This window comes from Mytilus galloprovincialis, chromosome 9 (genome assembly GCF_965363235.1).
Source record: "Mytilus galloprovincialis chromosome 9, xbMytGall1.hap1.1, whole genome shotgun sequence".
Lineage (NCBI taxonomy): Eukaryota > Metazoa > Mollusca > Bivalvia > Mytilida > Mytilidae > Mytilus > Mytilus galloprovincialis.
The window spans coordinates 93,962,253-93,977,522 of NC_134846.1; the positions used below are offsets into that span (position 1 = coordinate 93,962,253).

The 15,270-nt window shown below is 35.9% G+C and overlaps 1 protein-coding gene across 1 annotated transcript in view; it reads right to left on the reverse strand.

Moving 5' to 3' along the window:
- The window catches only part of LOC143046885 (uncharacterized), a 132,393-nt gene that overhangs the window by 49,881 nt on the left and 67,242 nt on the right, over positions 1–15,270 (reverse strand). Inside the window, exons 11-12 of the mRNA XM_076219942.1 lie at positions 3,035–3,159; positions 2,171–2,323 (exon numbers count right to left, since the gene is read on the reverse strand). Coding sequence (XP_076076057.1) covers positions 2,171–2,323; positions 3,035–3,159 — 278 coding nt within the window. The remainder of the gene's footprint in view (positions 1–2,170; positions 2,324–3,034; positions 3,160–15,270) is intronic.

Below are 15,270 nucleotides of genomic sequence, written 5' to 3' on the forward strand. Positions count from 1 at the left end.
AGACAACATCTACAGCTGTGACTGGGACGTGCTGTAAATATAGAATATTCCAACCTATAGGCTATAATAGATTGTATTTGACAACATCTACAGCTGTGACTGGGACGTGCTGTAAACATAGAATATTCCAACCTATAGGCTATAATATATTGAATTAGACAACATCTACAGCTGTGACTGGGACGTGCTGTAAACATAGAATATTCCAACCTATAGGCTATAATAGATTGTATTTGACAACATCTACAGCTGTGACTGGGACGTGCTGTAAACATAGAATATTACAACCTATAGGCTATAATAGATTGTATTAGACAACATCTACAGCTGTGACTGGGACGTGCTGTAAACATAGAATATTCCAACCTATAGGCTATAATAGATTGTATTTGACAACATCTACAGCTGTGACTGGGACGTGCTGTAAATATAGAATATTCCAACCTATAGGCTATAATAGATTGTATTAGACAACATCTACAGCTGTGACTGGGACGTACTGTAAATATAGAATATTACAACCTATAGGCTATAATAGATTGTATTTGACAACATCTACAGCTGTGACTGGGACGTGCTGTAAACATAGAATATTCCAACCTATAGGCTATAATAGATTGAATTAGACAACATCTACAGCTGTGACTGGGACGTGCTGTAAACATAGAATATTACAACCTATAGGCTATAATAGATTGTATTAGACAACATCTACAGCTGTGACTGGGACGTGCTGAAAACATAGAATATTACAACCTATAGGCTATAATAGATTGTATTTGACAACATCTACAGCTGTGACTGGGACGTGCTGTAAACATAGAATATTACAACCTATAGGCTATAATAGATTGTATTAGACAACATCTACAGCTGTGACTGGGACGTGCTGTAAATATAGAATATTCCAACCTATAGGCTATAATAGATTGAATTTGACAACATCTACAACTGTGACTGGGACGTGCTGTAAATATAGAATATTACAACCTATAGGCTATAATAGATTGTATTAGACAACATCTACAGCTGTGACTGGGACGTGCTGTAAACATAGATTATTACAACCTATAGGCTATAATAGATTGTATTTGACAACATCTACAGCTGTGACTGGGATGTGCTGTAAATATAGAATATTCCAACCTACAGGCTATAATAGATTGTATTTGACCACATCTACAGCTGTTACTGGGACGTGCTGTAAATATAGAATATTCCAACCTACAGGCTATAATAGATTGTATTAGACAACATCTACAGCTGTGACTGGGACGTGCTGTAAACATAGAATATTACAACCTATAGGCTATAATAGATTGTATTTGACAACATCTACAGCTGTGACTGGGACATGCTGTAAACATAGAATATTCCAACCTATAGGCTATAATAGATTGTATTAGACAACATCTACAGCTGTGACTGGGACGTGCTGTAAACATAGAATATTACAACCTATAGGCTATAATAGATTGTATTTGACAACATCTACAGCTGTGACTGGGACGTGCTGTAAACATAGAATATTCCAACCTATAGGCTATAATAGATTGTATTTGACAACATCTACAGCTGTGACTGGGACGTGCTGTAAATATAGAATATTCTAACCTATAGGCTATAATAGATTGTATTTGACAACATCTACAGCTGTGACTGGGAAGTGCTGTAAACATAGAATATTCCAACCTATAAGCTATAATAGATTGAATTAGACAACATCTACAGCTGTGACTGGGACGTGCTGTAAACATAGAATATTCCAACCTATAGGCTATAATAGATTGTATTTGACAAATAACTGTTATCTGACAGTGTGGAAACAGGGGAAATTTTATCAATCAATCAAATATCAAATGTGGTAAACTGTTTCACTAATAACATGAATAATATATATTGAATTTCATGAATTTTAATGCAGTTGTGAATTGTTTAACAGTGTCTGAAGATAGCTTCATCCACTTCAGTTTCAGTGCCACCTATAACTAATTTTTTCTGTAGTGACACTAACCAAATTAGTAATAGTGGCACCAGCCACTTCAGTATTCATTGACACCAGTTTATAACTAACTTTTCTGTAGAGATACTAACCAAATTAGTAACTGTGGCTTCTGCCACTTCAGTATTTATTGCCACCCATAGCTACCTTTTCTGTTAAGATACTAACCAAATTAGTAACTGTGGCTCCTGCCACCTCCGTATTCATTGCCACCAATTTATAACTTCCTGTTTGGTAATAATATTCTATATCAGTATTTGAGTCTTTGATGTAAGCTGAAATATCCTCAATGTTACCTGCGTCTGCAACAGGAGGTCTTAGCTGAAATAGTAAGAAGTTATTTAGATTAATCTGAGTCATTATTCCATAATTGTAGAAACCCAGAGACTTTCTATACTATAGAAAGTCCCTGTAAAAACCTATGTTGACAGGTCCACCTTTATATTTCTACTCTTAATCAGCATTTTTTAATAAATTATGTCATAACAAGAGAATGTCAGAGTTGAGGTAAACCTGATTTTGGAACATTTATTTGTGTCCTGGTATTATCAAACTTGACCTCCATTTTGTCATCAGCAAGGACATGTTAAAATTTGAAAAGCTTTTGTCAAATGGTTTATGAGTAAATGAATGGACACTATTTGTCATTTACCTATCTACCTATTTTTATCTAAAACTAATCTCTCCCCCTCGACAGCCATGCACTAATGTTTGTATAAAACTAATCTCCCCCCCCCCCCCGACAGACATGCACTAATGTTTGTATAAAACTAATCTCCCCCCCCCTCGACAGCCATGCACTAATGTTTGTATAAAACTAATCTCCCCCCCCCTCAACAGCCATGCACTAATGTTTGTATAAAACTATGCAGTGACTAAAACTAGTGTCACTTTTGTTGTTGAATTAAACCAACTTTTTATTATCAGGGCTATTTCAAAAGGATATAATGCTTATTTAATTATGCAGCTTAAATTTTTCAAATATCTATTTATCTTTCTAAATTTCATTCTTTACCTTGCAGCTCTACTTACATTATAAATCTGTAAAGTACATGTAGCATAATCTTTAAATATATCGTAAATCTGTATTTCTAACGTAACTGTGTAAAGGTCAACTTCCAAACCAGGTTTTATCTTTATATGGCTGACTGCTTCATCTAGAAATATCAAATCATAGATCTCATGAGCTTAAAACACAATACAATACATATCACAAAAATAGGAAAACAATGAAAATACCAGTGAAGTTTGGAGTAAAAACAACATTAAAAAGAAAGACAGCTAGAGCATGTAAATGTAAGAAGATACAAATTACAAAACACAACACATAACACACAAAATAATCAAACTTCAGTGTCTTTGGAGTCACTAGGTTGATATTGGGAGTCATCTTGTATGATCTAAAGAGTTTTCTCTAGAGCTCTTTGTAGTGATCTCAGGTGATGAACAAAGTAGTCTCAGGTAAAAGAGGGACGAAAGATACCAAAGGGACAGTCAAACTCATAAATCTAAAACAAACTGACAACGCCATGGCTAAAAATGAAAAAGACAAACAGAAAAACAATAGTACACATGACACAACATAGAAAACTAAAGAATAAACAACACGAACCCCACCAAAAACTAGGGGTGATCTCAGGTGCTCCGGAAGGGTAAGCAGATCCTGCTCCACATGTGGCACCCGTCGTGTTGCTTATGTGATTACAAATCCGGTAAATAGTCTAATTTGGTAGGTCACATTCATGAAAGGGAAGGGGATTGTAGTTACGACGTAAGGAACATATCCGATATCATTTGTGAAATGGTTATTCCATAACGGTCAACCAACTCGTGATGGCGTCCGTAAAATTTACGAAGGGATGATTTCAACTTCACCATTTGGAACTCTTGGTTTAAACGGATAGTAGCTACGATTTTCATTAAAATTACTTTTTTAATCTATATGCCGGATTTTGTACAAAAAGTAAAATAATTAGGATTAAAACAATTACTGGTTACGTTCCATTGAACATTTAGAAGCTTTTTAACGTTTAACACCTACATTTATTTATTATCTATAGATAATAATTCGATGTTAAGCACAACCCTTATTCATATGACCTTTACTCTTCAGTTCCCAATGCGCAATCGCACATTGTGCCTCGAAGGGAAAATGGTCGAACAGGGGAATATCGGTTTCAGAGAATTTTTTGTTTGAATCAGAGTGATTCTTTACAAAGTATGATTTATCCCTCCCTAAGACAAGATACTTGTATCTACGTTGGCCATTCTTTTTTATGAAGCAAAGTAATACCAACTCTTTTAGTTTGGAATGTGTAATCTTAGCTTGGGAATGAACTTTGATGCTCTTTGGATGATCTATATCACTAAACCCCTAACAGGAGGGATTGTGCCTGATATTCATATGATGAAGACATAATCTTTCAATCAGTTTAATTGAGGTCTGGAGCTGGCATGTCAGTTAATAATCTGTTGTTATTTATGTATTGTTGTCATTAATGTCTTTCCCCTTCGTGAGGAAACCTTATTGTTTTTTGACATGCCCGCCTCTTGTTTGTGTTGAAGTTATTAAGACCAAATATGGACCATCACTAGACCTCACCAAGATGTATTACCAAATGACCCTGTTAAGAATTTCATCATCCCCTTTAGAAGTTATCTCCCTTTTATTGATTTTTTTCAACATGGCCCCCCTCGTTGGTTTTAAAGATATCATGACCTTAATTGGACATAATGTAGATCTCATCATGATGTATAACCATGTGAGGCTGAATAGGAATTCATCGTCCCCTATGAGAGTTATATCCCCTTGAAACAATTTCTTTTCTTTGCATTTTTCTCAAAAAGTATAAGAGATAGAATCGATTTGAAAACGGCAACATGTACAGGAACGGATGGCAATGTTAATGAACATGTACAATCATTTTGTTATTAACCCTTATAAGGAGTTATTCCCCTTGAAAAATTGTACATAATTTTATAAAAATTGTATTTCGAGAACCAGAAGTCATAGAGACTTGGGACCTTCATCAATAATTTTTAATTCATGTGACCTTTAATTTGCACCCAAGGTCAAAGGTCACATAGTGCAAAAAAAAATTACACTGCAATTTCAAGCTTGCATATTAAGAAAATGATAAGAGTTTGCTGCATACTTACAGCGTATAAAATGTTCCTCTCGAAGAGCTCTACATTTTATACACTAACCTCAAAAGTGTCTGACTGTCTGATCAAAAGTTACGACGGGATGATTCTTAAAAGTATAGTATTGTGTGTATATCTTTTTAAAGGTAACAGATATCAACCTACTATAAACTGCAAAGTTGATCAGTAATTCAAGACCTTCAATTTGAGGTCAATATTAGGTCATGATGAAATTTCACCTTGACCTTCAAAGTGTAGTATGACCATGACCTTGTCACATTTGAAAGGCCAAGTAGTCCTGAGTTGATTGGTGGTAGTCCCATGTCTCTACCACTTCCGGTTCTCAAGTTTGTTATTGCATCATATATTTGATTATTCATTGTGACCTTGATGAACATTGGAAGTGTCGAAATCTTTTTCTACAATGTTGTCCTTCAACTGCAGATCATTTATAATTTAACAGATTTGAGATATCTGCTGTCGTTTTAGAGATAATGCAGTTTGAAATTTTGCGAGCGAAGGCATGTATTTCTGAATCAACAACAGATTACCACCTAAAATGCTTTAGAAATTGAAGAGGGTAACATAGTTATATGTTTGACCAAATACCGAAAAAAAAAAAAAAATCAATTTGAAATATTCATGTTCTGCATTGACTTTGTAAGTTGCATAAGTTCTATTTAAATAATTGATATTGCGTCATTTTTGGCACTTTGCAAAATGGGGTCATATGATACATCAAATTGAAGGTCTTAATGAGCTCTACTCAAAAATGAAAATTTCAAACCCCTTTTTCATCCCAATGGGCAGGGTGGGGTCATTTAGTGCAAAACTTCAAACTTCTCAAATTGTTAGGATGTTGCATATCAAATGAAAGTCCATAAAGCGTACATTTCGAATATCAAATTGACGTCCCCAAAAAATGGGTTGGGTGGGGTCTTTGAGTGCAAAAAAAAATTCTTTGAAGGTAAGGTTGTTGTATATCAAATGAAAAGTCATAACGTGTATATTTCAAATATCAAATTCCTGTCCTCCAAAAATGAGTTGGATGGGGTTATAAGTTACAAAAACCAAACTTTCTAGAACATGGCGTTGTCGCATATCAAATGAAAGATCATCAAGTCTTAAATGGTACATATATCATACTTCAGATCTCGAAAATGTAGGCCGATGTGGTCATTAAGTGTAAAAAGCGAAAAGTTTCAGAAGGTATGCTTGTAGTATATCAAACGAAAGGTCGTACAAAGTACATTACGAAAACATCACTTTTACAGGAAAGACCTTTCAATTGTTTTACAAACAATTGAGATACTAGTTTTGTTTATTTTCTTTTGTTACATCTTCTGACATCCGACTCAGACTTCTCTTGAACTGAATTTTAATGTGCGTAATGTTGTGCGTTTACTTTTCTACATTGGTTAGAGGTATAGGGGGAGGGTTGAGATCTCATAAACATGTTTAACCCCGCCGCATTTTTGCGCCTGTCCCAAGTCAGGAGTCTCTGGCCTTTGTTAGTCTTGTATGATTTTTAATTTTAGTTTCTTGTGTATAATTTGGAGTTTAGTATGACGTCCATTATCACTGAACTAGTATACATATTTTTTAAGGGGCCAGCTGAAAGGCGCCTCCGGATGCGGGAGTTTCTCGCTACACTGAAGACCCATTGGTGGCCTTCAGCTGTTGTCTGCTCTATGGTCGGGTTGTTGTCGCTTTGATACATTCCCTATTTCCTTTCTCAATGTTAATGTGGTCTTTGGAGGGACTTTAGGCACTCTTGGAAGTGTTCTGGTCCGAGTACACAGTTATCGTCCTTTGATTTTCGTTGTCCACGAATATAGTCCTTAGTGTGGACAGTGTGTTACTTGCCAATTTTTTTTAATACCCCTTCCTAATTTATTTCTCCATGTTTTATGCCTCATATAGCAAGAAGGGGGTTGAAATGACACTGTATAAACATTTTGGTCATAAATATTAATGTAAAGTAGTGATTAGGTCCAGCTGAAAAAGGTCCAAAATTAGCACTTCGGAAGTTGTCAAAAGATTTCAAGACCCCCTTAACATAAAATTGTCCATATTTTGAGTTAGAGCTGATGAAGTTTTCTATAATTTTGATATAATTTGTCCCAAGAGTATAACAACACACTGTAAAAATATTATTGAGAAAGCGCAGGTGGGATTTTTTTTAAATTTTCATTTATTGTCTAAAAGAAATGCACTACAAAATAACTGTGTACTCGGACCTTCTGGTTGATCTTGGGAGTCACCTCTGTGGGCTCCAGTAAATGAACCTGGGTAATATTGGGAGTGATCTCTGTGTTTGCTACTTACACCCAAATACAGTAAAGATGCTATTCCTACTTACACCCAAATACAGTAAAGATGCTATTCCTACTTACACCCATAATACAGTAAAGATAAGTCCTCAGAGTTGACCTGATCTATTCCTACTAACACCCATAATACAGTAAAGATGAGTCCTCAGAGTTGACCTGATCTATTCCTATACTTACACCCATAATACAGTAAAGATAAGTCCTCAGAGTTGACCTGATCTATTCCTATACTTACACCCATAATACAGTAAAGATGAGTCCTCAGAGTTGACCTGATCTATTCCTATACTTACACCCATAATACAGTAAAGATGAGTCCTCAGAGTTGACCTGATCTTTTCCTATACTTACACCCATAATACAGTAAAGATGAGTCCTTAGAGTTGACCTGATCTATTCTTACTTACACCCATAATACAGTAAAGATGAGTCCTCAGAGTTGACCTGATCTATTCCTACTTACACTAATAATACAGTAAAGATGAGTCCTCAGAGTTGACCTGATCTATTCCTACTTACACCCATAATACAGTAAAGATGAGTCCTCAGAGTTGACCTGATCTATTCTTACTTACACCCATAATACAGTAAAGATGAGTCCTCAGAGTTGACCTGATCTATTCTTACTTACACCCATAATACAGTAAAGATGAGTCCTCAGAGTTGACCTGATCTATTCCTACTTACACCAATAATACAGTAAAGATGAGTCCTCAGAGTTGACCTGATCTATTCCTACTTACACCAATAATACAGTAAAGATGAGTCCTCAGAGTTGACATGATCTATTCTTACTTACACCCATAATACAGTAAAGATGAGTCCTCAGAGTTGACCTGATCTATTCTTACTTACACCCATAATACAGTAAAGATGAGTCCTCAGAGTTGACCTGATCTATTCCTACTTACACCCATAATACAGTAAAGATGAGTCCTCAGAGTTGACCTGATCTATTCTTACTTACACCCATAATACAGTAAAGATGAGTCATCAGAGTTGACCTGATCTATTCTTACTTACACCCATAATACAGTAAAGATGAGTCCTCAGAGTTGACCTGATCTATTCTTATACTTACACCCATAATACAGTAAAGATGAGTCCTCAGAGTTGACCTGATCTATTCTTATACTTACACCCATAATACAGTAAAGATGAGTCCTTAGAGTTGACCTGATCTATTCTTACTTACACCCATAATACAGTAAAGATGAGTCATCAGAGTTGACCTGATCTATTCTTACTTACACCCATAATACAGTAAAGATGAGTCCTCAGAGTTGACCTGATCTATTCTTACTTACACCCATAATACAGTAAAGATGAGTCCTCAGAGTTGACCTGATCTATTCTTATACTTACACCCATAATACAGTAAAGATAAGTCCTCAGAGTTGACCTGCTCTATTCCTATACTTACACCCATAATACAGTAAAGATAAGTCCTCAGAGTTGACCTGATCTATTCCTACTTACACCCATAATACAGTAAAGATGAGTCCTCAGAGTTGACCTGATCTATTCTTACTTACACCCATAATACAGTAAAGATAAGTCCTCAGAGTTGACCTGATCTATTCCTACTTACACCCATAATACAGTAAAGATGAGTCCTTAGAGTTGACCTGATCTATTGATACTTACACCCATAATACACTAAAGATAAGTCCTCAGAGTTGACCTGATCTATTCCTACTTACACCCATAATACAGTAAAGATAAGTCCTCAGAGTTGACCTGATCTTTTCTTACTTACACCCATAATACAGTAAAGATGAGTCTTCAGAGTTGACCTGATCTATACTTACTTACACCCATAATACAGTAAAGATGAGTCCTTAGAGTTGACCTGATCTATTCTTACTTACACCCATAATACAGTAAAGATGAGTCCTCAGAGTTGACCTGATCTATTCTTACTTACACCCATAATACAGTAAAGATAAGTCTTCAGAGTTGACCTGATCTATTCTTATACTTACACCCATAATACAGTAAAGATGAGTCATCAGAGTTGACCTGATCTATTCCTATACTTACACCCATAATACAGTAAAGATGAGTCATCAGAGTTGACCTGATCTATTCCTACTTACACCCATAATACAGTAAAGATGAGACCTTAGAGTTGACATGATCTATTCTTACTTACACCCATAATACAGTAAAGATGAGTCCTCAGAGTTGACCTGATCTATTCTTACTTACACCCATAATACAGTAAAGATGACTTCTCAGAGTTGACCTGATCTATTGATACTTACACCCATAATACAGTAAAGATAAGTCCTCAGAGTTGACCTGATCTATTCCTACTTACACCCATAATACAGTAAAGATGAGTCCTCAGAGTTGACCTGATCTATTCTTACTTACACCCATAATACAGTAAAGATAAGTCCTCAGAGTTGACCTGATCTATTCCTACTTACACCCATAATACAGTAAAGATGAGTCCTCAGAGTTGACCTGATCTATTCCTACTTACACCCATAATACAGTAAAGATAAGTCCTCAGAGTTGACCTGATCTATTCCTACTTACACCCATAATACAGTAAAGATGAGTCCTTAGAGTTGACCTGATCTATTGATACTTACACCCATAATACAGTAAAGATAAGTCCTCAGAGTTGACCTGATCTATACTTACTTACACCCATAATACAGTAAAGATGAGTCCTTAGAGTTGACCTGATCTATTCTTACTTACACCCATAATACAGTAAAGATGAGTCCTCAGAGTTGACCTGATCTATTCTTACTTACACCCATAATACAGTAAAGATAAGTCTTCAGAGTTGACCTGATCTATTCTTATACTTACACCCATAATACAGTAAAGATGAGTCATCAGAGTTGACCTGATCTATTCCTATACTTACACCCATAATACAGTAAAGATGAGTCATCAGAGTTGACCTGATCTATTCCTACTTACACCCATAATACAGTAAAGATGAGACCTTAGAGTTGACATGATCTATTCTTACTTACACCCATAATACAGTAAAGATGAGTCCTCAGAGTTGACCTGATCTATTCTTACTTACACCCATAATACAGTAAAGATGACTTCTCAGAGTTGACCTGATCTATTGATACTTACACCCATAATACAGTAAAGATAAGTCCTCAGAGTTGACCTGATCTATTCCTACTTACACCCATAATACAGTAAAGATGAGTCCTCAGAGTTGACCTGATCTATTCTTACTTACACCCATAATACAGTAAAGATAAGTCCTCAGAGTTGACCTGATCTATTCCTACTTACACCCATAATACAGTAAAGATGAGTCCTCAGAGTTGACCTGATCTATTCCTACTTACACCCATAATACAGTAAAGATAAGTCCTCAGAGTTGACCTGATCTATTCCTACTTACACCAATAATACAGTAAAGATGAGTCCTCAGAGTTGACCTGATCTATTCTTACTTACACCCATAATACAGTAAAGATGAGTCCTCAGAGTTGACCTGATCTATTCCTACTTACACCCATAATACAGTAAAGATGAGTCCTCAGAGTTGACCTGATCTATTCTTACTTACACCCATAATACAGTAAAGATGAGTCATCAGAGTTGACCTGATCTATTCTTACTTACACCCATAATACAGTAAAGATGAGTCCTCAGAGTTGACCTGATCTATTCTTATACTTACACCCATAATACAGTAAAGATGAGTCCTCAGAGTTGACCTGATCTATTCTTATACTTACACCCATAATACAGTAAAGATGAGTCCTTAGAGTTGACCTGATCTATTCTTACTTACACCCATAATACAGTAAAGATGAGTCATCAGAGTTGACCTGATCTATTCTTACTTACACCCATAATACAGTAAAGATGAGTCCTCAGAGTTGACCTGATCTATTCTTACTTACACCCATAATACAGTAAAGATGAGTCCTCAGAGTTGACCTGATCTATTCTTATACTTACACCCATAATACAGTAAAGATAAGTCCTCAGAGTTGACCTGCTCTATTCCTATACTTACACCCATAATACAGTTAAGATAAGTCCTCAGAGTTGACCTGATCTATTCCTACTTACACCCATAATACAGTAAAGATGAGTCCTCAGAGTTGACCTGATCTATTCCTACTTACACCCATAATACAGTAAAGATAAGTCCTCAGAGTTGACCTGATCTATTCCTACTTACACCCATAATACAGTAAAGATGAGTCCTTAGAGTTGACCTGATCTATTGATACTTACACCCATAATACACTAAAGATAAGTCCTCAGAGTTGACCTGATCTATTCCTACTTACACCCATAATACAGTAAAGATAAGTCCTCAGAGTTGACCTGATCTTTTCTTACTTACACCCATAATACAGTAAAGATGAGTCCTCAGAGTTGACCTGATCTATACTTACTTACACCCATAATACAGTAAAGATGAGTCCTTAGAGTTGACCTGATCTATTCTTACTTACACCCATAATACAGTAAAGATGAGTCCTCAGAGTTGACCTGATCTATTCTTACTTACACCCATAATACAGTAAAGATAAGTCTTCAGAGTTGACCTGATCTATTCTTATACTTACACCCATAATACAGTAAAGATGAGTCATCAGAGTTGACCTGATCTATTCCTATACTTACACCCATAATACAGTAAAGATGAGTCATCAGAGTTGACCTGATCTATTCCTACTTACACCCATAATACAGTAAAGATGAGACCTTAGAGTTGACATGATCTATTCTTACTTACACCCATAATACAGTAAAGATGAGTCCTCAGAGTTGACCTGATCTATTCTTACTTACACCCATAATACAGTAAAGATGACTTCTCAGAGTTGACCTGATCTATTGATACTTACACCCATAATACAGTAAAGATAAGTCTTCAGAGTTGACCTGATCTATTCCTACTTACACCCATAATACAGTAAAGATGAGTCCTCAGAGTTGACCTGATCTATTCTTACTTACACCCATAATACAGTAAAGATAAGTCCTCAGAGTTGACCTGATCTATTCCTACTTACACCCATAATACAGTAAAGATGAGTCCTCAGAGTTGACCTGATCTATTCCTACTTACACCCATAATACAGTAAAGATAAGTCCTCAGAGTTGACCTGATCTATTCCTACTTACACCCATAATACAGTAAAGATGAGTCCTTAGAGTTGACCTGATCTATTGATACTTACACCCATAATACAGTAAAGATAAGTCCTCAGAGTTGACCTGATCTATACTTACTTACACCCATAATACAGTAAAGATGAGTCCTTAGAGTTGACCTGATCTATTCTTACTTACACCCATAATACAGTAAAGATGAGTCCTCAGAGTTGACCTGATCTATTCTTACTTACACCCATAATACAGTAAAGATAAGTCTTCAGAGTTGACCTGATCTATTCTTATACTTACACCCATAATACAGTAAAGATGAGTCATCAGAGTTGACCTGATCTATTCCTATACTTACACCCATAATACAGTAAAGATGAGTCATCAGAGTTGACCTGATCTATTCCTACTTACACCCATAATACAGTAAAGATGAGACCTTAGAGTTGACATGATCTATTCTTACTTACACCCATAATACAGTAAAGATGAGTCCTCAGAGTTGACCTGATCTATTCTTACTTACACCCATAATACAGTAAAGATGACTTCTCAGAGTTGACCTGATCTATTGATACTTACACCCATAATACAGTAAAGATAAGTCCTCAGAGTTGACCTGATCTATTCCTACTTACACCCATAATACAGTAAAGATGAGTCCTCAGAGTTGACCTGATCTATTCTTACTTACACCCATAATACAGTAAAGATAAGTCCTCAGAGTTGACCTGATCTATTCCTACTTACACCCATAATACAGTAAAGATGAGTCCTCAGAGTTGACCTGATCTATTCCTACTTACACCCATAATACAGTAAAGATAAGTCCTCAGAGTTGACCTGATCTATTCCTACTTACACCCATAATACAGTAAAGATGAGTCCTTAGAGTTGACCTGATCTATTGATACTTACACCCATAATACAGTAAAGATAAGTCCTCAGAGTTGACCTGATCTATTCCTACTTACACCCATAATACAGTAAAGATAAGTCCTCAGAGTTGACCTGATCTTTTCTTACTTACACCCATAATACAGTAAAGATGAGTCCTCAGAGTTGACCTGATCTATACTTACTTACACCCATAATACAGTAAAGATGAGTCCTTAGAGTTGACCTGATCTATTCTTACTTACACCCATAATACAGTAAAGATGAGTCATCAGAGTTGACCTGATCTATTCTTACTTACACCCATAATACAGTAAAGATGAGTCATCAGAGTTGACCTGATCTATTCCTACTTACACCCATAATACAGTAAAGATAAGTCCTCAGAGTTGACCTGATCTATTCTTACTTACACCCATAATACAGTAAAGATAAGTCCTCAGAGTTGACCTGATCTATTCCTATACTTACACCCATAATACAGTAAAGATAAGTCCTCAGAGTTGACCTGATCTATTCCTACTTACACCCATAATACAGTAAAGATGAGTCCTTAGAGTTGACCTGATCTATTGATACTTACACCCATAATACAGTAAAGATAAGTCCTCAGAGTTGACCTGATCTATACTTACTTACACCCATAATACAGTAAAGATGAGTCCTTAGAGTTGACCTGATCTATTCTTACTTACACCCATAATACAGTAAAGATGAGTCCTCAGAGTTGACCTGATCTATTCTTACTTACACCCATAATACAGTAAAGATAAGTCTTCAGAGTTGACCTGATCTATTCTTATACTTACACCCATAATACAGTAAAGATGAGTCATCAGAGTTGACCTGATCTATTCCTATACTTACACCCATAATACAGTAAAGATGAGTCATCAGAGTTGACCTGATCTATTCCTACTTACACCCATAATACAGTAAAGATGAGACCTTAGAGTTGACATGATCTATTCTTACTTACACCCATAATACAGTAAAGATGAGTCCTCAGAGTTGACCTGATCTATTCTTACTTACACCCATAATACAGTAAAGATGACTTCTCAGAGTTGACCTGATCTATTGATACTTACACCCATAATACAGTAAAGATAAGTCCTCAGAGTTGACCTGATCTATTCCTACTTACACCCATAATACAGTAAAGATGAGTCCTCAGAGTTGACCTGATCTATTCTTACTTACACCCATAATACAGTAAAGATAAGTCCTCAGAGTTGACCTGATCTATTCCTACTTACACCCATAATACAGTAAAGATGAGTCCTCAGAGTTGACCTGATCTATTCCTACTTACACCCATAATACAGTAAAGATAAGTCCTCAGAGTTGACCTGATCTATTCCTACTTACACCCATAATACAGTAAAGATGAGTCCTTAGAGTTGACCTGATCTATTGATACTTACACCCATAATACAGTAAAGATAAGTCCTCAGAGTTGACCTGATCTATTCCTACTTACACCCATAATACAGTAAAGATAAGTCCTCAGAGTTGACCTGATCTTTTCTTACTTACACCCATAATACAGTAAAGATGAGTCCTCAGAGTTGACCTGATCTATACTTACTTACACCCATAATACAGTAAAGATGAGTCCTTAGAGTTGACCTGATCTATTCTTACTTACACCCATAATACAGTAAAGATGAGTCATCAGAGTTGACCTGATCTATTCTTACTTACACCCATAATACAGTAAAGATGAGTCATCAGAGTTGACCTGATCTATTCCTACTTACACCCATAATA